Source organism: Mustela putorius, unplaced genomic scaffold, assembly GCF_011764305.1.
Source record: "Mustela putorius furo isolate JIRA1106 unplaced genomic scaffold, ASM1176430v1.1 tig00000174_pilon_pilon_pilon, whole genome shotgun sequence".
Classification (NCBI taxonomy): domain Eukaryota; kingdom Metazoa; phylum Chordata; class Mammalia; order Carnivora; family Mustelidae; genus Mustela; species Mustela putorius.
In genome coordinates, this window is record NW_025421304.1 from 26,796,434 (window position 1) to 26,818,697 (window position 22,264).

At 55.4% G+C, this 22,264-nt stretch overlaps 1 protein-coding gene and 1 long non-coding RNA gene across 5 annotated transcripts; one reads left to right on the top strand and one right to left on the bottom strand.

The window, feature by feature from the left end:
- Positions 1–115: 115 nt before the first annotated feature.
- Positions 116–22,023, bottom strand: SLC12A4 (solute carrier family 12 member 4). 4 transcript variants are annotated; one of them, XM_004744478.3, is made up of 24 exons: positions 21,828–22,023; positions 17,071–17,165; positions 15,468–15,599; positions 11,648–11,794; positions 11,508–11,562; positions 9,445–9,575; positions 7,934–8,175; positions 7,570–7,784; positions 6,850–7,014; positions 6,673–6,771; positions 6,334–6,391; positions 5,795–5,969; positions 5,248–5,366; positions 3,691–3,789; positions 3,382–3,501; positions 3,085–3,189; positions 2,679–2,847; positions 2,197–2,392; positions 1,920–2,089; positions 1,698–1,829; positions 1,511–1,618; positions 1,128–1,315; positions 875–1,008; positions 116–695 (listed from the first exon to the last, which is right to left on the bottom strand). In XM_004744478.3, exons 1-24 carry the CDS (start codon positions 22,021–22,023, stop codon positions 604–606), a joined length of 3,342 nt encoding a protein of 1,113 aa, XP_004744535.2. In that variant the 3' UTR covers positions 116–603. The 4 variants fall into 4 exon arrangements, with proteins under 4 accessions (XP_004744535.2, XP_044932138.1, XP_012907702.1 ...); XM_045076203.1 differs by lacking the exon at positions 21,828–22,023 and adding an exon at positions 20,437–21,776; XM_013052248.2 differs by lacking the exon at positions 21,828–22,023 and adding an exon at positions 19,117–20,410.
- Positions 17,739–19,117, top strand: LOC123390976. Its single transcript, XR_006605590.1, has 3 exons — positions 17,739–17,820; positions 18,432–18,570; positions 18,915–19,117. It is a non-coding gene; the product is annotated as an uncharacterized LOC123390976 (long non-coding RNA).
- Positions 22,024–22,264: the final 241 nt, after the last annotated feature.

Consider the following 22,264-nt stretch of genomic DNA (forward strand, 5'->3'; position numbering starts at 1 on the left):
GGTGGCCAGAGATTGCCGGAAAGGGGCATAGCCTCAGGGAGCCAGCTCTGGGCCTGGTTTCAGTTCCGCCTTCTTCCCTTGGTGCCAGGGGAAACAGAGCCGGGGCAGCAGGAGGCCCAGAAGTACACAATGTTTTATTGAAAAAAGTCAGGCTCCAGCTGGCCAGTTCCATTCGGCTTGGCTTGGTGGGGGACCCTGCCCATAGGAGCCTGAGCCAGGTCTTCCTGCAGGTGGGCAGGGCCAGACCCCCCCTCCCCTGTTGCCCTTCCTCTCCTCTCTGATGGTGACATCCAAACAATAAATATGCAATAAATAGCGTTCCTGGGCAGGCTGCCTTCCAATCCCATGTGAGCCCCCCTCCCCCTAAGTCTTCTCCAGCCAGGACAGCCCTCCTGGGGTGCTGGATGGGGAAGTCCCCAGACCTCTCAGGGTCCTGCAGAACTTCGGATCCATCGGCATTATCAGCCCACACCTGGGCTTCCACAGAGACCTAGCAGAGCTGGGTCCAGAACAGGGCCAGGCAAAGCAGGGCTGCTGGATAGGTGCTAGGAGGGGGCTATTATCCTGGACACCTTCACTCCAAGCCACAAGTGTCTAGCCGGCTCAGGAGTAGATGGTGATCACTTCACGGCCGCCGCCACGCACCAGCAGCACACGCTCGAGGCCCTCGGTCAGCACCTCCAGGAACTCCATGTCTGTAGGGCATCAGGTCAAGGAGGCAGCACCGGCACCAAGGGGCACCCAGGGAAGTTTGGCCTATTAATCAGAGCTGGGGTAACCTCGCACTCCCCGCGGGCATCTAAGGAGAAGAGCTCCTGGCCTGACCTCAAGTGTTGTCTACCTCCCCACTGCTTCCCTCTCCACAAGAGGATACAGTTCTCATCACCTTCGCTGTTCTTGGGTGGGCCAGGCATGTTCAGTAGAACCAGGCGGGCATCGTGGGAGCGCGTGACAATGACTTCGTTGAGCTTTACGGCAGTGTGCATGCGACGCACGTTGGACTGGTCCCTGTAGGAGATGCAGCTGATCACAGGCCCCACCCCTGGTCCACCAAAAACCTTCTTCGACCCAAGCACACCTCCGCTCCCAGACTCCTCTATGGTGGGGTCCATTTTTGCTACACTCACGGCTTAATATGCACCAGCTCCCGGAAATTGTCAGGGGCATGGCTAGGGTCCCAGGACTCAGCCGCCATGTACTTGTCCCGCGTCCATGTCATCTGGATTTTGTCAGCACCAGTGCCAGACTCATCCTCCTCGTCTGAGTACAGGCTCTCCAGCCGCAGGGCTGAGTGTCGGTCCTTGACCAGCTGGGCCTGAGGAAAGTCAGCCTTGGTGCCACAGGAAAAGGGCGGCCTGGCTGGCCCAACATGAGCACTGGGCCTCCGGGAAATGGGTACTGACTCAGGTGAGGTTAGGTGGGGTGAGTCATTCCAATTCCCCAAACCAATGGGGTCTCCGAAGCCTGACCTACCACCCGCGCCCCTGCCCCAAACAAGAGAGCCACCAACTTCTCGCTCCCGCTCCGTCTTCGTCAGCCGCATCTGCCGCAGCATCTGGGAGCGCTGTTCCATCATCAGTGTCCGCTCATAGGTGTATGCAGAGATATCGCTGTTGTGCTGGAGAGAGAGAATGGGCCACAAGGAATGGGCTGCATGCGGCAGGGCAGCCATGGGGCCACAGGGGCAGGTGACTCACCATCTCTACCACCTCCACCTCCGCCTCAAGGCGCAGATGGTACAGGAAGATGGCCAGATCCTTCTTCATCTGGATGCTGTTGTCGTCCATCTGGGCCACAGTGAAGATGCGCATTCGGCACTTCCTCCACACCTGGGCCCCAGGAGCAGGTAGGCGCTTTAGCCACAAGCCACCCCACCAAGGGCCCAGCCCTGCCCGCCTGCCTCCACCCCGCCGGCCCACCTTGTGCTGGCGTAGCAGGAAAGGCAAAAGCATGAGCATGCCCCCGTCGTGCACGATCCACCAAATGTCAATGTGGCCCTCCAGGTAGCGCTCATGGTTGCTGGGGTAGAAGGCGATGTTCTTGGGGACGAGTAGGGCCAGGTGGGCCGCCGTGGTGCAACGCACGGTGTCTGGGGAAGAAGGCCACTGCTGAAGGCCAGCCTGTGGCCCTCGGGCCTCCACCCTTACTTGATCCCCAGCCCCTCTCCCACAGCCCAGGACCTGCCCCGTCACGCACCGATAAAGGTCTTCCAGGCACGCGGGTCCTCGCTCTGTCGCCAGCCGTAGGGCCAGCCCAGCACCACAGAGTTGTGCCTCATGCCGCCCAGGCCACAAGACTGGATGAGGTGGGCCAGCCCCTCTCGAACCTTGCTGGCTACGACCACCTGGCAGAAGCCCTTCACCTTCTCAATCTCCATCATGTTCTTGATTGTCTGTAGGGAAGACACCAGGGGCGGAAGACAAGGCCATTAGTGTTCCCTCTGGTGGGCTCCCTCTCCACAGAGTGTCCCAGGGGTGAGGGTCAGGGAGGAGAAGGGGATAAGCCGCCCACCCAGAGGCCATATTTTCAAGGTGGGACAGCGATTCCCCCTTGCCTCAGCTCTCGGGGCAGCAGTGCTGGCCACCTGGCTGGCCAGGATTAGTCCCCTTCTCCTAGGAGTTAGCAGGAGCCCAGACACCTCCAGTCTGGTGCAGCACCCTGCCCCCTACAGCAGGCACCTGTTCAGCTGCCTGAGCCTCGCCATAGCTCTCCAAGAAGCTGCCCTGGATGACAGAACCGACGATGGTCAGGCCCTTGCCGGCCTTCAGCTGGGAGGCGAAAGTGAGGAGCCGCGGGTACTTCACGTGAAGGTCCTCGTCCAGCTTCAGCAGCACCAGCAGCTGAGGCCTGCAGGGCCCAGGTGGACAGCCTGAGACCTGGGCCACAGGTTTCCAGGGAGCCCCTCTTCCTCCTTTCTCAGCTCACAGGCCCCCACAGGTTTGAGAAGCAAGAATCCAGGGGCACTTGACAACCCTGGGACAGGGAACATGGACTTGGGAGGGAGAGCCAGCACCTCTTGACCTCCCACCCTCCCAACAGCCCGAGGACCTAGAGTGGCTCTTGCCAGCCCGGGTATGAACTCACCGCCAGTTCTTGGTGTGGGGAGGCCCCTCCTCTAGCCGCAACAGTGCATAGCGGGCAGCACTCAGGGAGAGGCCTCGGATCCCGTCACCCCACTCCTTTTCAGCCCTGCGGAGACCACCATGCGCTGGTGAGCCCCTGGGCCCACCCGCGGGATTCCGTCCATGTGTATGTGAGCCAGTCCCAGTCACAGAATCCCGGCCCCACACCCACGGTGGCTAGTAATAGATGGCTCAGCTCCCTCAAACCCGACAGACAGACCACCCCACCTGCCCTGACCAGGTGGCAGCCCGCGCTTACCCTTGGTATTCGATGTACTTGTAGATCATGCCCGCAATAAGCATGGCCACCAGGGCGTAGTACCAGGAGGAGACAAACATAAGGGCCAGGCAGAGGCTCATGCCCAGGAAGGACAGCGCCCTGGGCCAGAGTGGGTAAGGACCAGAATCAGGGAGATCAGTAGGGTCCCCAGCCAACCCTCCAACACCCCAATCTCTTACCAGAGCAACGCTACCCAGGAAACTCAAACTCCATCCTGGGCGGGGCTCCCCTCTTCCCCCACAATTCTTGTGTCAGAGGACTTGGATGATGGGTCCGGCTGGGGCTTACCAGTGATAGTACTTGAACCGGGGCCGCCAGTTGGGTGTCCTTAAGAGGGTCTGCACGGCACAGGCCAGGTTCACAAACAGGTAACACATCAGAAAGAACCTGCAGCACAGGGAATGGTTGGTGCAGAGCAGCCTCCTCGGCAGCCAGAGGCCTGACGTACCTGCCTTTCCTCAGGCTGGGCCTGGCTGAGGAACCGGGAGTGTGTGGTGGCCCCGCCCTGTGTGGTCAGGTCTCCTCAGCCACAGGGCCTGAGGCAGAAGGGCCCAGTGGCAGTAGGGGTGTCCACAGAGTCAGCTCTCAGAGGACCAGCAAGTGTCTACAGGCAGATGAGGTGGGAAGGGGGCTCCAGGGAGGGGAGCAGTGGAAAAGGATGGCGCTAAGGAGCGCTCAGTGTCAGGAGAGGACAGACAATACTCAGGTACTCAGGCTGCTGGCCAGGTGACCAGTTGGATGAAAGGCTATTGTGAATGTGGAGAGGAGAACCTCCAGGGAATATGAAAGGGCCATTTTGCATACAATGAAGTAGGGACCTGTGGGGACTCCGGTGGGTGTGGGAGGCTGGGACGTGGGAGCCCTCCAGCTGAGGAGCACAGGGCTGAGGGAAAGGAGCGCCCACTTCCACCTTCAGCTGGCAGAAAAAGGAATAGCAGACAAGAAGCCAGGACAACTTACTAGAAAAGGCATACCAGGGGGTAGAAACCCCTAGAACGGAGAAGTGGTCAGTCCCTTTGGGGCTGCAGGGAAGAACCACCTGATAAAGGCTGATACACCCTTTGGCCTGGGCAGTGGGGGGTCACCATCTGATGAAGATGGCAAGAACGGTTGTAGGTGCACACGCAGGCACACGCGGAGCTGGGCAGCAGAGCCGCCAGCAGAGCTGGGGGCAGTGAGAGAGAGCGATTCTGGCAGGCCTGGCTTTGGCTAGGGGGCTGTTTCAGGGGGAAAGGAGGACCTGTCACGCCAAAGGCTGAGTCGGGCGGTGAGGGGTAGGTCTGTGGTAACCAAACAAGCACGGGCGGTGGAACGAGATGCCTGAAGAGAAGCAGAGTAGCCACTGGCAGAGGGGCACATGGTGACCACAGGAGCTCCGGCTCAGGGACCCCTGGAAAGTGCCACATGCTGACCAACTTCTACACAGCACCGGGGGCCTCAAATGTCCAGCTGACTCCAGAACTTTAAAAGCAAACAACTTTGAAAACAGATGGGTGGGGCAGTGGTGACTTCATCAAGGCACTCGGCATTCAGTGCATGCCCTATTGGGTGCGGAGGGCTCTGGCTGCCTGCTCTGGGAGTCTCCCACAGAGAAGTGTGGGACCTGCTGGTCTCTAAGATCCTGTGTAAGTGGTGGGCTCACTCTGGAACCGTCTCCATGCAGAGGCAGGCTGATCTCGACCATGCACACTTCTCCCCACACAGCCTGACCCCGCTCCCAGCTGGACCCTCAACAGTGGACAGGGTTACACAGGAAGGTGCTGGGGGCCCCTAGATGACAGGTGCTGAGGGTACAGACTCCTTTCCCAAGACCATTCCCCTGCCCTCCCCTGGCCCCCAGCTCACATGGATAGAATGGGGGCCACCATGTCAAGCGAGGCGATGAGGATGCCCAGCTCGGCAATGAGTGCCGTCAGGAGGAGTGCCCACGTTGGTTCACCGTTTGCTTTTCCATGGCCAAATACCTGCAGGCACCAGGGTCAGTGGGGTCAGCAAGGGAAGAAGCTGGTTCCTCACCCCCATGCCACACCCTGGGCCACAAGCCACAGCCCGGCCTCCATCATTCCCAAGGCTCTCTTCCGGGGCTTGGGTCATGCCCACACCTGCCCTGACAGGTACCACAAGCTTCTCCACCCTCCCATCTCTCCAGGACACTCTGCTGTAAATGAGCCATAGAAAGGCCATGAGGATTCTGGGCCCAAGTAGCTCTGCCAGCAGCAGGGCAGGGCTGGGCCAGGGCAGCTCTCAGCAACTTCTCACAGATGGCTACACAGCCCCAGGGCCACGAGAGGCCCCAGCATGATGCAGGGCATCCATACCCCTACCTCTCTCCCCTGCCAGTGTGAGTGGCCAGGGGCACGCAGGCTGTGGGGGGTGGGTCAGATGGGCTCACCCTGAGGAAAGGAATGATGTTGTCCTTGGCAATGGCCTGCAACAGGCGCGGTGCCCCTGTGAGGCTTTGCAGGCCGGCACCACACGTTGAGAAGAAGGAGCCGATGACGATGACCCAGGGCGAAGGCCAGGCCAGTGTGCCCACCACCAGGTTCCTGCTGACGCCGTCGCCGTACCTGCAGGGGCCAGGCTCAGGCCATGCTCCATGCAAGGAGCCCCCAAACCCTGCTGGGGGGGCTGCCCAGAGTGAAAGATGTCAGCAGTCAGGAAGGCTGGCTACGGTGGGCAGAGTTCCGGCCCCTCAGCAGAGAAGACTAGTTCCTTAGGCCCTGTCCTTTCCCTCAGCCCAGTCCTGGTCCTAAAACCACCATCCTCTCAGAAGAAGAAGTCCTGGTGGGGCCGGACTCACCTGGTGGCACAGACCACCACTGGCAACCAGCAGCCTGAGGACATGTGTGGGACCACGTGTACGAGGGGAGCTGGTGTCAGGGCAGGCAAAAGCTGAGCCCCCTGCCACAGGGAGGGGCCCGGCTCACTCACTTGTCCCGGAGTACCACACCCTCGATGCAGGCGCCAAAGAGAACCACACTGCTGAAGTCTGCGGCCGTGTCAAGGAAAGCGAGGCCTCCGCTGGCTCTGCCGCCCCCCTGGGTCCCCACACAGAACCCACACTCCCCTCACCCCAGCCTGAGGCAGCAGGCAGCTGGGACAACCCCAGTTGAGGGTCTCGTGTCACCCATCGCGCGCACGCATGTGAAGAATGAGGTGTGTATGTGTCCACGCGTGTGTGGTGCGTGTGTGCTGGCCAGCTGGTGACTTATGTGCAGATGAGGGCCTCCCGCCCCTCTCCCCACCCACCCGTGGCCTGGGAAAGGATACACACAAGGGAGGTTGTAACAATGGCTAGAATGGTCCCCACAGGGATGGACTTCTGGGCATCACGGAGGTCCCCGGAACGGTTTGAGCCAGCCATAATGCCTCCAAAAACAACAGGACACCCTCAGGGGCTCCCCAGGAGTGAGGGCAGGGCCGGGTGGGCGGGCGAGAGGTACTCACCTGTTACGGAGGGAAAGAAGATGCCAACCAGCACGGTGAAGGATGTGGCGATGTCAGCCACCACGTACAGGGGCAGGCTCTCCTTGAAGCCGAGGGCATCTGTGGAAGGCAGCCCATGCTTCTCCACAACCTCGCCCTTTTCCAGGTAGGCGCTCCACAAGTTTTCTGTGGGGGCAGCGGCATCAGGACTGTGGCCCTGCTTACTTCCCAGGGGCAGTTTGAGGCAGCCCAGTCAGAAGCTGCAGCTGTAAGGGGCTCTGGGGTTTCGGGATGTTGGCGGGCGGCGGGGGGGGGGGGCAGCATTGGCCACAGGGAAGGAGCTGTCTTGACAGAAGGCTGACAGGCAAAGGTGGCTGAACCACCATTGACCAGAGCCTCGCCACTGCCTGCCTCCTTCACAGAAGCCCTTTATAGCTCCTGTGAGAATCACAGGCAGCATCAGAGGCGGGTGGCTGAGGAGAGAGGGGCTGCCAGAACTTTCTGGGGGCTGCTGCATGCCTGGGATACTGGCCAAACTGGCTCTTTTCACCCAAAACCTAGCTGCCAGGAACAAGGCTGAGAGGACACCGCTGGGCCGGGAAGGCAGCCAGACATGCCCCCCATTCCTGAGCTGGCCACACAAGGACAGCTCTGTGCTCCAGTCCCCTTCCGCACTCGCTCCCTGCCTCCTACTCTGCCCGTGTGTCAGAAGCAGGAGGATGGGAGGGAGGACGCACGCACCCTGGAGCACACCGGCAGCTGCACCGGGGATGCCAGGGATCTCGGTCACATTGTTGACCAGGAAGTAAGGGTCACAGGAATCAGTGGTAAGGTTGGGGCTGTGGCAGAAGAGGTTCCATAGCTGGGTGGCCACTGTCTCATTGTTCATTGTGGTTGTCTTGGCACACACGTCAAACTGGTCCCGGGACAGGGTCCTGTTGCCCAGCATGCACACTCTGTGGGGAAGGATAGGAGGGGCAGAAGCATCAGCACCTGCTCAGCTGGAGGCCCAGTGTGTTCCCATCCTCCAGTCTCTGGGACTTAAAGGCCACGTCGTTGGGAGGGATGTCAGGGCGATGCGTGGAGGTATTCCCAGGTTACTTACGGAAACACAGGAGGGTCAAAAATTGACTTGATGCCCCCGGCATAGATGGACAGGATGGAGATGATCACACAGGCCAGGAAGAGTGAAGCAAATTTGTTCACATACTTGACACCAACAAACACCACCAGGGTCATGAAGGTCAGAAAAATGGTCCCATACACCCGCATATTGTTCAAGGTAGCACTTGATGTATCGTGGGTGCCTGTTGGGTAAAAAATGGCAGCCGGCGGAGCAATGTACGTCTGAAACAAGACGGATAAAGAAAGTTCAATCTTCCTTTTTGGAAAGTGAATTCTGTCACTTTGGTTTTCTTTTTAAAAGAATATTTAGACAAAGACAGTCATAAAAGACCATATATTTTATGATCCTATTACATGAAATATCCAGAATGGGTAAATCCGATTAAAGACAGAAAGTAAATTAATGGCTGCTTAGGGCTGGGGGGAATGGGGAACAAGACTACCAACAAGAATGGGATTTCTTCTTGGGGCGATGAAAATGTTCTAAAATTGACTGTCGTTGATGGTTGCACAACTCTGTGAATATACTAGAAACCATTAACTTGTATACTTAAAATGGGCAGAGAACTGCATTGTATGTGAATGATACCTTAATAAAGTTGTAATTTTTTTAAGATTTATTCAGACACAGGAGTCAACCTGAATAGCTAAAGAGCCAACAAATAAAATTATGATAGTACTGGATTATGAGCCAAAGATAAATACCCAGGAGTCTGTAGTGATACAAATACATGGTTAAATAAATAAATCAACGGGGAAGAGGACACATTCTGCTTACAGAAGAAATCCAAATAGTAAATGCAGGAATGCGGGAAATGGAAAATAAAAAACAACCCCTCTCCCCAACCCGAGAAGATGCAGGAGCAGAGCCTTATTACAGGCAAAGGAGCTGGAGGTGGGGATAGTGAGGCAGTTCCTCTAAACATCTCCTATTGTCTGGATCCCCAGGGACGTGTACTCTGTGCTCCCCACAACCCCTCCATCTCTGCTCCACCAGCTGGGGCAGTTCAGTGGGGAGGAGGAAGCTGAGTCAGAGTGCACCTGGGGCTCATGGAGGGGGCACATGTCCGGTGGCTGTTCATCCTTTTAGGGACAAGGATAACATGGATCTGAAGGGCCTTGGCACAGAGCCCTGGGGAGAGACAGGCACAGAGCCTACACAAGCCCAGGAGGTAGGCTCTGCATGATCACCGAGATCACAGAGTTAAACGCAACAGTTTACAGACCACCTGCTATGGCTGAAATGGTGCCTAGGTAGATGGAACACTCAGGGTCAAGGTGAAGGCAGCCAGGCCCCTCCCCTGCCTGGCCAAAACTGGCAAGGGCTTGAAGGGGAGACTGGGTGAGCAAAGATCCTTCTCCCTTGAGAAGGCCCTCCACATAGTAAGCCCCAGCCCCTGGCCAGAGGTGATGGGAGCATGAGCAGCCTGGCTTAGGGAAAAGGGACTAGTTGGACAAGAGCAGAATTGGCCAGGGCTTAGCCTAACTCACCAGCAAGATCTCAATGGCACCTAGGATGTACATGGCGGCTGCAAATGTTGTTCCCAGGTAGAAGCACAGGCCCACAGCGCCTCCAAATTCTGGCCCCAGCGAGCGGGAAATCATGAAATAGGAGCCCCCAGCTACAAAAGAGAGTCAAGTCTGGTTCTTCTGCAAGGGGTTCCCCCTGCAGGACAAGCCCTCACAACCACCCAGGGTGACAGGGAATGTTTTTCCCACTTACAGATAAGCAGAGGGTCAGGAGGCTTGCCCAAGGCTGTACAGTTCATAAGTGGCTGGGCTGGGGCTGAACCCCTTCCCACAGGACTCCAACATTCAGCATGGGCCAGTGAAATTCAGACACACAGCTTTGCTAGAGCAGCTCTGATCCACAGCAGTGCCCATGCAGCCCGCTGTCCCCCAACCCCCTGCACTCAGGCCAGTCCTCACAGCCTCCTCTAGCCAGGGCTGTCCTATCTCAGCATGCTCACCCCTCACAAGGGCTGTGTCTGTTAGTCAGACCCCTCCAGACCAAGGCAAGGGCTTGGTCCAGTTTTTTTGTCCCCAGGTTCCAGCACAGGGCTGGCCACCAGGCTAACTCTCCTGCCTTGAGACTGTGCTTCTGTCAGAGCCTAATACCCCTGGCAACACTGACGGAGTCAAAACTGGGCCCCTGGGGCTAGTGAGGGTGCAGGGGACAAGAGTGACTCCATGTTTCTTGTTCAATCTGCTCCTAATAAAATGCCTCTGGTGAAAAATCTGGGAATAGGGCTCCAAAGACTTTTAAAAAGTAAACCCTTTCCAGGGCTCTAATCCTATCTCTAGGATCCTCTCCTAAGGGAGCTATCAAGGGCCTGAACAGAGATCTGTGTGCAATGCTGTTCATGACAACGTTTACAATGGTGAGGAACCAGAACTCCAGAGCAGAATAATCACATAAATTAGGTAATATCTTATTGATCCTGTTTAAATAACCAAATAAACTGTTTCTAACTCGGGATGATGGGATTATGGGTACTTTCAATTTTCCTTTCTGTATTTTTCTTCACTTCCAAACCTTCTTATGGTAATCATCATATATTGCCTCCCCGCCCCGCCTTACTTTTGTACTAATACTAATAAAGCTGTTATTTTTTTTTAATATTTTATTTATTTATCAGAGAGAGAGAGGGAGAGAGCGAGCACAGGCAGACAGAATGGCAGACAGAGGCAGAGGGAGAAGCAGGCTCCCTGCTGAGCAAGGAGCCCGATGTGGGACTCGATCCCAGGACGCTGGGATCATGACCTGAACCAAAGGCAGCTGCTTAACCAACTGAGCCACCCAGGCGTCCCATAAAGTTGTTATTTAAAAACAAAAATCCACACAGGGGTGCGGGGGAGAAAAAAAAGTCCAGAGACAGAACCCAACTTGAATAGTTAAAGAGCCAAAGTGGAACAGTTTGAACAATAAGATAAATAGTGATAGCACTGGATTATGATCCAAAGAATAACATAAATATCCGGAAATCTACGTTAGTATAAAAACTGTTTGAATAAATAAACAGGGTCTCTGAGAGCGAAGTCCAATTTCATCACCTGTCGTGAAAATGAAAACCCTCTACCTGTCTATCTTATAATCCATAGTGTCTAGACTCTTTGATGTGGGCCACCCTGTAGGTCCCATCATCTTGTCAGCCTGGGTACCCTTTTTAAAAAAACTATTTTGGGGGCGCCTGGGTGGCTCAGTGGGTTAAAGCCTCTGCCTTTGGCTCAGGTCATGATCCCAGGGTCCTGGGATCGAGCCCCACATTGGGCTCTCTGCTCAGCGGGGAGCCTGCTTCCTCCTCTCTCTGACTGCTTCTCTGCCTACTTATAATCTCTGTCTGTCAAATAAATAAATAAAATCTTAAAAAAAAATAACTACTTTTAGACTAAACAAACAGAACATAAAACATAACAACAATCTCAAAATCCCTCAAGCAAGGGTGCTCCCAGAGATTAAGACCTCACCAGACAACGGCCTGGTGGGAAGGAGGGCATGGGAAGGGGTTTCTGGACCCCTTCCTCCCACCAGGCCTGGGGTGGTGCGTACCCACCTGGAACCACACCATTGGTGGCGATGGCGCTCATGGAGATGGCCGTCAGCAGGGTCTGTGGGAAGGAGGCCTAGGTGAGCAGCTCAGAGGGGTGGGCTCCGTGCGGTGCCTGCGGCCCCTACCCCCGCGAGGATACTCACACAGCAGCAGCAGATGAGCACTATGAGGAGGGCCTGCAACACACCGGCCGTGCCCACCATCCAGGTCAGCCGCAGGAACAGGATAACCCCGAAGATATTTTGCAGACAGGGCAGGTACACCCCCATGAGGGTGCCCATGCTGGGTGCCTGTGGAGCAGGAGGGGAGGAGGGGAACACGGAACATCAAAGGGGCCCAGAGGGAGCACGGAAGGCCAGCCCCCGGTCACTCAGAAGACTCCTTATCCCCGGGATGTTCTCTCAGAACGGTAGGTTGGAATCCCGAGTGCAGTCCTGGGAAGCACGGGGGGTTGGTGTGACAGCTAGGTTATCTATGCTGACTTCCACATATGAAGACAGTTTGGGACTAGAAAAGTATAAAGCCTGATTTTTTTTCAAAACCCCACATGTGAGCTTTTGAGCCTCACTTCCCTCTCAAGGTGTGGCCCCCTTCCCTTCCTCTCTTCAGTTAAACTTCTAGAAAGAAAGATCTGTCTTGGACGCCCAACTTCTCACCCAGCAGACCCCATGTCATCCACGTTAGAGTCCAAGAAGTTGTCCCTGGGACTTCCTCTGCCAACCCCCAACTCCAGTCCTGGTGGATACCAAGGGCTGCCTCGTCTATCTGTCAAGCTGCCCTGAGATCAGGCTACCTTCCCTTGGCCTAGTCCCCTGAACCTGGGGTACCACACCTGTGGCACCTGGGTGGCACCCCAATGTGCCTGTCAACCTCTCCACATTCCAGCCCACTCGGCTGCCAGAGCAGGTCTCTGAAAACCAAGCCCAAACTCATAGTCCATGCTGAAAACTCTCTGCATTGTCCATCCTGTAATTCAGTGTGGGCCAGATTCCCTGGTTTGGGCCACCACATGAGCCCCGTCACCTTCTCTGACAGCTTCAGCCCCTGATGACACTGGTCCCGCATAGCCTCTGAACCAGGACATGTGCTGGGCTCTGCTGGGAAGGGTCAGCCCTGTCTCACTGCCTGGCTAACTCCTCTTCAGTTGAACCTTCAGGTGCTTAACGGTTGCCTCTTCCAGGAAGTTCTCCTGGGTTGCCTTAGGTTGAGTTGCATCCCCTCAACACATCTGATATACATGGTAACTGTTCACTCAAATGTCTCATGGCTACACTGGGTTATAGTCGGTTTGCTCACATTTCTATCACCAGTAGACCCTACAGGTACCCAAAAGGTGACCCTGAGCCCAGTGAGTAGTGCCTTGAAAGGCCCCTGGGATAACCTGTTGGGAAAATCCTGCAGAAACAATAGAAACTCAAGCTGAAGGACAGGTGAGGAAGGTCCAGTGGACAAATCCAGACAGAATTTCTCATCTCTTTAAGGGCAGAGTAGGGGTCATCCAGGAGGTCAGGGCAGAGGCTGAAATAAGAGGCAAGGCTAGCACCTTCCTGAAAGGTTCCTTTTGAGTGCAGCCTAGGGCAGTAGGGCCATAAGAGCTTTCACAAGAGCCCCAGCAAAGCCTGCTGCCCTGGAGCTGGGGTGTCAGAGAGAACCATGTGGCCACAGGAACTCTACTGAAGGGTCCAGGTCTGGGGAAAAATCTATGTGCAGCCTAAAAGGGCCTCAGAAGGGCCTGGAAAGGCCAGAGTATGAACAAATGGTCCCTCAAACTGTAGGTGATAAGCATCTCATCTGGGTTCTGAACCCTTCATAGAGGGCCTGGACCACTCACTGGATGGTGGCAGCTCCCAGCCCCACCTCCATTCTAAGCTGAGTCACTCTGGGGAAAGGGCAGTGTGGGAAAGGGCAGGGCCGGAAATGCTTTCTGCATCCCCAAATAACCTCTGGCAGCCTCCGAAGGTCATTTGGCCAGAGGCAGAGCAGCTGCCATGGAGAGGCTGTCTTGGGTCTGGTTGGAGGCCCACCCTTCCTGCTTTAAGTCTCCTTTCCTGAGGGCCCTGCTCAGACCCGTCCTGGGTAAGGATCACAGCTCAGTGGTTACAACTCCCTAGATTCCTGCTGACCCACTGCAGACTGGACCAGCCTTCTCCTTCCTCCATGGAAAAACCACTGAAACGGAGACACGCTGCCAAGCTCTCACATCCCAACCCTAGAGCCGAGTGAGCTGGGCAGGTAAGCTGAGGCTGGATCCCAGCATCCTGACAAGGCTCCTCATAGGCTAGGGGACCCTGACCCTTCACTAACACAGACTTCCATCTGACACTCTTGTTGAGATGTGCGCTAGTCTTTCTCAGGGACCTTTTAACTTCCAACCATCAGGTCCCTGGATTCAGCCAGAAGGAAAAGGGAGGAAGCTCTTATCAAGGATCCTACCACCTGCTGCAAGCAACACTCTTAGAGGCTGACACACCCCTGCAGGACTGAATAGGGAGAGCTACAGATACCCGGGCTTCTCTGCCATGGGTGGTCCAGAAAGTGCCAGCAAAATCTAAATCACAACCAGCAGGATAGAGAGGGGGTCAGGTCTGAGTGACCTCAAGACCTTAGCTGCCCTCTCTGAAGGGGGGGCTGGTTTGCCTCCTGGAGGAGCAAGGTGAGGGGTGCACAACAGTCCTGTGTACCCTCTCCTTGGGCCACCCCAGGGAGGCCCAAATTTCACAAGCAGGTCTGAGGCTGCGTCCCCAGTTTATCATAACCAGGAACAACTTCTATTAGTGCTGACCTCCAGCAAGAATACTACAGCTAGTGCCAAACATAAAATTTATTTATTTATTTATTTTAAAAAAATGTTCTTTATTTGAGAAAGTGGGGGAGAGCATGTGTGCATGCCTGTGCATGAGAGTAAGGGCTGGAGCAGAGGGAGACAAGGACTCCACGCAGAGCCCGGAGCACGACACAGGGCTCAATCCCAAAGGCCAGAGATCATGACCTGAGCTGAAATCAAGAGTCAGACACTTAACCAACCGAGCCACCCAGACAGCCCTCAAGCTTCTTTTAAATCACAGCTGCTTCCTAAACCTCAGGGAGTCAGGTGGAGACTCAGGTGGAGAGGGAGGGCTCCTTGCCTTCAAACTGAAAATATGGAATAAAAACCCAAACTTCACTTAAACTGAGCCCCATCCTATAGGGCAGCTGAGCAAGGATGTGTAAACTCATCCGGAGTGGAGAGGATGGCTGGAGGGCCAGAGGCCTGGATAGTGACCAGGGATGGGGACAGGAGAGGGAGAAGTAAGCTCCAAGAGACAGTGTTATGTTCCAAATGCCCCTAACTTTGGCACCTGAGGAACAAAGGGGCTGTTGGAGAGGTCTTCCAATGGAAGCAACACAGTGAGGGGCAGGTTTTGGTCACTTGATTACATCGCCCCAGTGTACAACCAGGTTCCTGATTCCTACCCTTAACCATCCTGACGGAATGCCAGGGCTCTGGCCCTCTATAGTCATCTATCACACAGTAAACCCACAAATCTGTCTTCTCGTGTACGCATTCATCTTGTCTAGCTGAGTGACCTCAGACGAGTCACTTCATGCCTCTGACACTTAGTTTCCTTGTCCGTAAAATGAGGATGAAAGTAGCACCTGTTTTATACCTTTGTTGTGAAGATGGCAGGCAAGTACCCAAGCCCACTGCTTAGCATGACGCCTGGTACACAGAGAAGGCAGAGAAAAGGCAGCCATCACTCTCACTATCGTTCCTGGGGTCTTCTTGGCCCTCTGCCCCCATCAGAGGCTCCTCTTCAGGCCACCACTTAAAGCTTTCTTGAGCCCAAGGCACTCAGTGCCCTTGATCCATGCTCACCGTACCTGCTACCCACACCCCCTGGGATGCTCACAGTTGCCAATTCCATGGTGTTGAGTCTGTCTGTCCTCCTAGGACTGGCCCCCCTACTGCCCCGACCAGCTCACCTTGGCTGCTCTCCGGCGGGCGCCCTCCCCACTCTCAGCTTCCTCATGCTCCTTGGCACCCTGTGTGAGGTTGGTGTAGCTGACGAGCTTGCCCAGAAGAGATGATACCTTTGGGCGGATGTCCAGCTCCTCCTGTAAACAGAGCCACAGGGCAATCTGGCAATGGGCCCTGAAGGTGCCAGGCTACTCGTGTGTAGCCAGCAGCCTGGCTTCTGGCCCCTTGCCAAGCCCTCAAGCAGGTCTGGGCCTGATTCCACTTTTTGCCTGGGGAAGCCCAAGCCAGCCTACTGGACTGGTGTGCGCACCACACCCTAGCACGCGCCACTCAAAGGCCCAGTCCAATGACTGCTTCTCTCTGCCTTATCTTGGCTACAATCACTACCAGCCCATTTGTGAAAACTACCTGCCTCGGGTAAGGGCAGGGCAGGGCACAGCTGGCAGAAGAGTGAATGACACACTTCATCCTGAATGTTCTGCCTGTCTACTTCCCAGCCACGAGTGGCCCTCTGGTACTCACATCTGCCCACAATGCTCCCACAAAAAAAAAAAAAAAAAGCCATCCCAGCTAACCAAGGAAGTCAAAAGAGGATGTCTGGAACCAAGTTAAGTCTCTCTTATTTGCCCAGACCCTGAGCCTCTCAGATGGTCTTCTCCTCAGGCCCCAGGCTTTGTAACATACCTCAATCCCTAAGGTAGGATCCTGGCTCCCTAGCCCATCTTCAGGTGGAGCCAGATCAAAGCCTTTGCTGCAGAAACTTGCCATTTTTCCAGGTCAGGAGGCCTCCAGGGCTCAGGCTCCCCAACCCCCACTTGAGTCTAGGCCTTCCCTATTCCTGCGCCCTTCTCAGCACCACGCCTCTACCTGCCTGTTGCCCATTTAGTCTCTCCCTGTCTGTCATCTCCCTTCCAGCTCTACACACAAGGAGAAACTGGTTTGAAGTGAGAAGTGAAGATGCAGGTCTATTGGGGCATATGGAGGCTGACAAGGAGCCCATGAGATTCCACGGGGCAGCTGAATGTATGGGTCAGCGTTTAGAGGCCTAAACCATGCCTTAAATCCAGATCCAACTTCTGAGCTTGAGTCTGAAGAGGATAAAGTTCAAGTTCAGAGGCATAATATTGGGAATGTTTGCAGAGAGGTGTCCACTAAGCCTGCAGATGTGGAGACAGAAAGGAGATCCAGTAAGAAGGACCAGTACTCTATAAATATGAAGACAGAGTTAGAAGAGCCAACCAGGGAGAACAAGGAAGAGTTCACAGGAGATGGAAAAATGAGAAATCCTATAAGTAAAGGGAAGAAAGGAAATCCCAAGATGAGAAATCCTGACAGGCGGTCATCTGGCAAGGGGCTACATAGAAATCAAAAGTACATACCCCTGGAGGTGATAATGGTGTAGGGGCTGTGAGTGGACTCTGGGAAAGCAGTTTCGGTTCAAAGGGCCAAGGGAAATAGGCAGAAAAGGGGAGACTTTAGGAGGAGCTGAGATATTAGGTGACACAACTGTCCAGACTGCCTGCTTAGCATAGGCTTGAGTCCTGGAGGGTCCCTGCACCACCCCCACCTGCCTGCCACACCTGTGGCCCAGAATGGCTGCTCAGCTACCTCAAACAGTGCCAGGTTCCTGTCGTAGTAGTCACTTCCTCTGGAAGCCTCCAAGGGACAAAGAAAAGGGCTGCTCTCTCTGTGGTTGCCATGTCCTATGGAGAGAGAGGGACAAAAATCTCAGTCAAGGTCTGTCTCTTGAGTCCCCAGCTTGCCTGCACCCCAGCCCTACAAGCCAGCCCACAAAACATATCTCTGTGGAGCATTTTAGTGGCCAGTGTACCAGGCTGGGCCTGTTTCCCATCATATTTTGCCGTGAAGAGCCAAAATTAACAGAGTGACCTACGACTAAAAGCCAGCGAAACACTTTCTCCAAGGCAGCTATGTGAAGGGTCCAGACACACTAGCTCAACCACGTGTTAAGGCCGAGGGGCGGAGCCTGATGGGAGGGGCGTGGCCAAGTCCTGGCCAGCCCTCCGACCGTCCCAGAGCCCAGTCCCCCCACCCTCAACCCCGACTCCCATTTTCCAGGTCCACCTGGAATACCCAGCATGCTGGGCGCCGAGGGCTCAGCGTCCTCAGGGCCCGAATGGGCGCTGCCCTCCAGGTAGATGAAGCCACACAGGGTGCCTTCAGCAGCCATGGCCAGCAGGCCGCCTGCTCGCTATCCCACCATGCACTGGGCGGGGGCGTCCTGGAGGGCAGCCCAGGGCATGCTGGGAGGAGGCAAAAGGACTGTCCAGACGGCGGAAGTGGTGCAAGGAGCCACGTAGGGTCGCCTAAGAAAACCCTAGGAGAAAGCCGGGCCAGGTGGGTGGTGGACTGAGCAGGGATTATAAACGGAAGCCTGTTGGTCTCCCTTCTAGGTCCCAGCAACTTGCCGCAGAGCGAGGCTGATACCAGCCTTCACCCAGCATCCCGCTTCCAAGCTCGAAGTAAACCTCCCGGAAAGGAAGCGGGAAGACCCTTTTTTAAATAAGCCCGCCTCGACCCGAAGCTCAGCTGATTTTTCTGGTTGTTCAGCATTCAAATTCTCCCATTTCCCAGACTTTATCCTTTTTCTGTCTCTGTGGGTTACATTCCCAGTTTTCCATCGAGTAGGCAGAGGACACCAAGTACGCTTTTTCTAGTCGTTAGGTGCTTTTGTCCCCCTCTAGACAGTATGGCAGCTGCGGCGGTGGCTGGAGGCCTCATAGCAAATGGAAAGCTGTCATCTTGGGTTACAAAAGCCATGTTGGTGTTGGATGGCAATAACCGTGGCAGTGGGGTTGGCCTGGTATCCATTGATGTAGGTGGCAACAGAATTGTCATCACCGACCCACTAGTGGTGTCCCAGCCATGCACTGGCCAGGCCTGGTTTTGTGAGTTATGTGCCAACCCTCCCTGGTTCAATAACCCCCCTTCATTTCTCTTGTCTGCAGCTAAGAATGCTGAATGATGCTTCTTCCATCTGAAACATTCTCTTGCCATCGGTGTAAGATTTAACTTGCCTTCTCTGAGCTGACAACATTCAGTAGTAGGTGCTGCACTGTGGATTCTTTATTGTCCAGAGACGGACAGGTAAAGTGTGCTGATGAAAATTTGGGGGCAGTCAGCTCTTTGTTCCCCCAGCATGTGAAGGGGATGTATCACCTCACGTAGGAACCTGAACTATCTAAGTGAGACAAGCAGCGCAGTCCCACGAGCTACACAATTGTATGTAGGTCGTGCCAACAGCACAGTGGACAAAGAAAGCAAGCAAGAGTTCAGGACAGCCCACTGGGTCATGTTAAAGCCTCATGGGGTCATTTAGCTCCTCAGACACTCTATGAAATTTGCTGTACCCTTGATACTTGTTCACAATCAGGATAAGGAGCTACAAGAAAAATCAGAAAACCCAGTAACACTGCTCATTCCATTAACAGCCCTTCAGTGAGAAGCCTCTGAAAAGTGAAAAGTGTGACCAAAAAATGTGTCTCTTCTGAGTAAGTCAGATGCTTCATTTTGTCAGAAAATGGCAGCTGTAGAGCGCATCTTCTTTCCCTTCCTGCCCTGGCTGCCAGGAATCTCCAAGCTAAAGTTACTCCTTAGGTACCGTCACCATCTGTCTCATCTCAGAGTCCTTACCCTCTTCCTCTTCATGGTTATGATCTTTCTGACTGTTCCAGTGCTTTGGGGAGACACTTTTGTTGCATTTATCTCTTCTGACCCTTTTGTGAAAGTAGGCTGGAAATAAATTATAAATTATGCTAAGCTGGTGCACTGCAGCCTGTCTCACCATTGTTGCCTATTTCTCTGAAGAGACAGCATTGGTATCCAGAAAATGCAGAGTTGAGCACATAGCAGTACCCTCTGCCAAATGCTTGTGAATAGTCCTCCTAAACCCACCTGGTCCTTGTCCCTCCAGCCATGACCCAGAGTGGCTGAGAGCCTATCCAAGGGTTGCCTTTAGTATTCATAGCAGCACTCCAATAGATATTATTTATTTCCTTTTACTAACAAGGAAAATAAGGCTCAGAGAGATTCAGAGACATGGTTACCCGGTGAGAGGAGTCAAATTTGGGTCCCAGGATCCACCAGAATCAGGTGGCAGCTAAGCTACAAGTTTCCTACTCCTACTCTTCTGGGCCCTGGTTCATCCCAAGATCCACCTCAGGGTACAGGTAGCCTTTAACCAGAGAAGAGTGGCTGGGGTTTGCAGTTAGCCCAGGGTGCATATACTCACAGTTCTTGGCGCTCACATGGCTGGCAGCCTGGCTTGGATTCCAGACCCTCCCTCTGTGTGACCCAGGGCAACCTCCTTACCCTTTCTATCCTGCTTTAGTTTCCTCTTCTATGAAGTAGAGATAGTAACACCCACTCTTGCAACGACCCAGATGCATCAGAAAAGGAACAATCTGGCGCCAGACACCCTGCAGTCATTCCTTGGATTTTCCCAAAGATTTGTTTAAGGACAGCTCCCAAGGAACTGTGGGAAGGTGGGGAAACCTTAGCAGTGCCTGGATGTCTGTACTGCCCTCAGCTATTCCAGAAATTCCAGGGCAGGTCTGGACACGCCTGCCAGGCCAAAGCTACTCAGATACCAACCTGAGACCCCCAATGAACCAGGGCATGGCGTAGTCCTGGGGACTTCCTGTGAGGTCCACATAACTGTGTGTTCCTGCCAAAAGCTATGAACACAGCAGCTACAAGTGGGGATCCAGGTGAGAGTCCTCATCCCTGTGCTCACAGGAATCTGCCAGGGGTACCCCTCTAGAACCTTCCTACCCCCTGCCCACAAGCCATAGTGAGGTGGATGAGAGGCCCATTTATACCCCTTGGAGCTTAAGTATGAGCCTTGAGAGAGTCAGGTACCAGGTTGGAGTGGCGTCATGAGATGGACCTGAGGCTGTTTTTGTGCTCCCTGACCTTTTGCAGTCCCTACCAAGAAGGTTCATAATCACTCACCAGGGCGCAGAGTGTCCCCCATACTGCAGACACAGCCAAGTTCTGGCTGAAAAGGAGCAAGAGGAGAAGGAGGGGGACTAGTGGGAGGAGCTGGCTCAGCTTGGAGGGACCTGGCAGGAATCAGCCAATGTGGCTCCAGGTCCCCCCAGTCACCCTGGGACGCCAGGGCGGGGCCAGAGGCTTGGCTCAGCTCTGCTTGCCCACTGGTCCAGGCTGATCTGGGGATGCAGCCCCGCCCAGCCTCTGTAGGAAAAGAACGTCCCAGGGCTAACCGGGAATCAGGGGACACTGGCTCTTGCTGACCACTGGAATAAGGCTAGGGGCAGGGGTGGAGGTGGAGTGTGTGCATGCACACAGCTGTAAACCTTCATGTCTAGCAGCCCACTCCACTGTCCTGTGCCATCTCCACACACAGCTGTCAGGTTGATACAACGTCACACTTGCACAAGAACATATATATGCTGCTATTTGCACAGACATGCTTTCTAAGAGAGTCCTGGCAAGGAGAGCCCCTCACCCCCAGGGATTCCTAGGGTGGAAGATGGAGAAAGGGGCTTGGGAGAGGCAGGAACCTGGAAGAACAGAAGCGGGACCACCTTTAGGCCCAATTCTAACACCTAGGTTTAAGGTTAGGGCACTGGAGTTTCTAAGCCTGGGTTTGAATGCCTTGGGGCAGATTTAATAACTGCTCCACTCCTCAGTTCACTCCTTCCTAAGCGTGAGTAACAGGACCTATCCCCTGGGCAAAATTGGGAGGATTAAACGAGTTAATTCATGTGCAGCCGCGAGACAAGCCTGGTTCTGCGGGAGTGCTTCACAGATGCCCAGGGGACCTCCAGCTCTGAGGTGGAATCAGCTGGAGTGCACTCACAGGCAGTTACCCCTACACCCCCTCAGGCAGGCACAACCTTCTTTGCTGGCTCTGGGAGGAGAGAAAAGAGAGGGTAGTCTCAGGGCCTGAGTCGCTGAAGCGCAAATGGGTAGGCGAGGCGAGAGGAGGCTGGGAGAGGTTCACAGAAGGTCTTGGGAGTGGGGTCCGGGTTGCGGCTGTGCTCCCAGGCGGGAAGGGCCAGAGATGGGTGCTCCGCGCTATTCTCGATCCGGGCGGCCCCGCCGGCCTGGCTTCCTTCGTCGGCCACGTCTGCAGCTCCCGCCCGCGGCCCGCAAGGGAGGAGCTGGGATGGGGAGGGCGGCCCAGCCGCGGGCGCCGGGGGGCCCAGAAAAGTAGTGTCTGCGTGCGCGGAGCGAGAGAGGTGGCGGAGGGGCAGACTAAGAAAAGTTGGGCCCCCATCGACGTGTGCTCGCACGGTTCGGGGGTCTCTGCGAGCGCCAGCCACGCGTGGCCCGCTCCCCTGCCCCCCCACCAAAGCCCCCACCGGGAGCGCCCTCACCGTCCGAGTCCTCCCGCTCCGCGCGCTCCCCGTAGTCCACCCAACTGAGACCCTCGAGGTTGTCATAGTCGCCGCGCCTCGGCCCGTCCACCGGCACCACGGTGAAGTGAGGCATGGCGCGCGCTCGGCCCCGCCGCCCCGGCTGCCTGCCGGGCTGCCCCGCTGCCCCGGGCCGCCGCGCCCCGCCCGCTCGCATTCCTCCCCGCTGCGCTCACTTCCTCCGCCCGCCCCCCGGGCCGCCCCTCAGGGGCGGGGGAGCAGGAGGGGCTCGGGTCAGCTCCTCCCCGAGGGGGGCCTAGGCGAAGCGAAACCCACCCCCCAACCCCAGCAGTGCCACTAAGCAGCTCTACGCCCTGCAGAGAGCCCAATTCCTGTGTGACCTTGGTTGAGGGACCGCCCTCTCTGAGCCTTAGATGTGATTCTTGTAAAATGGGGAA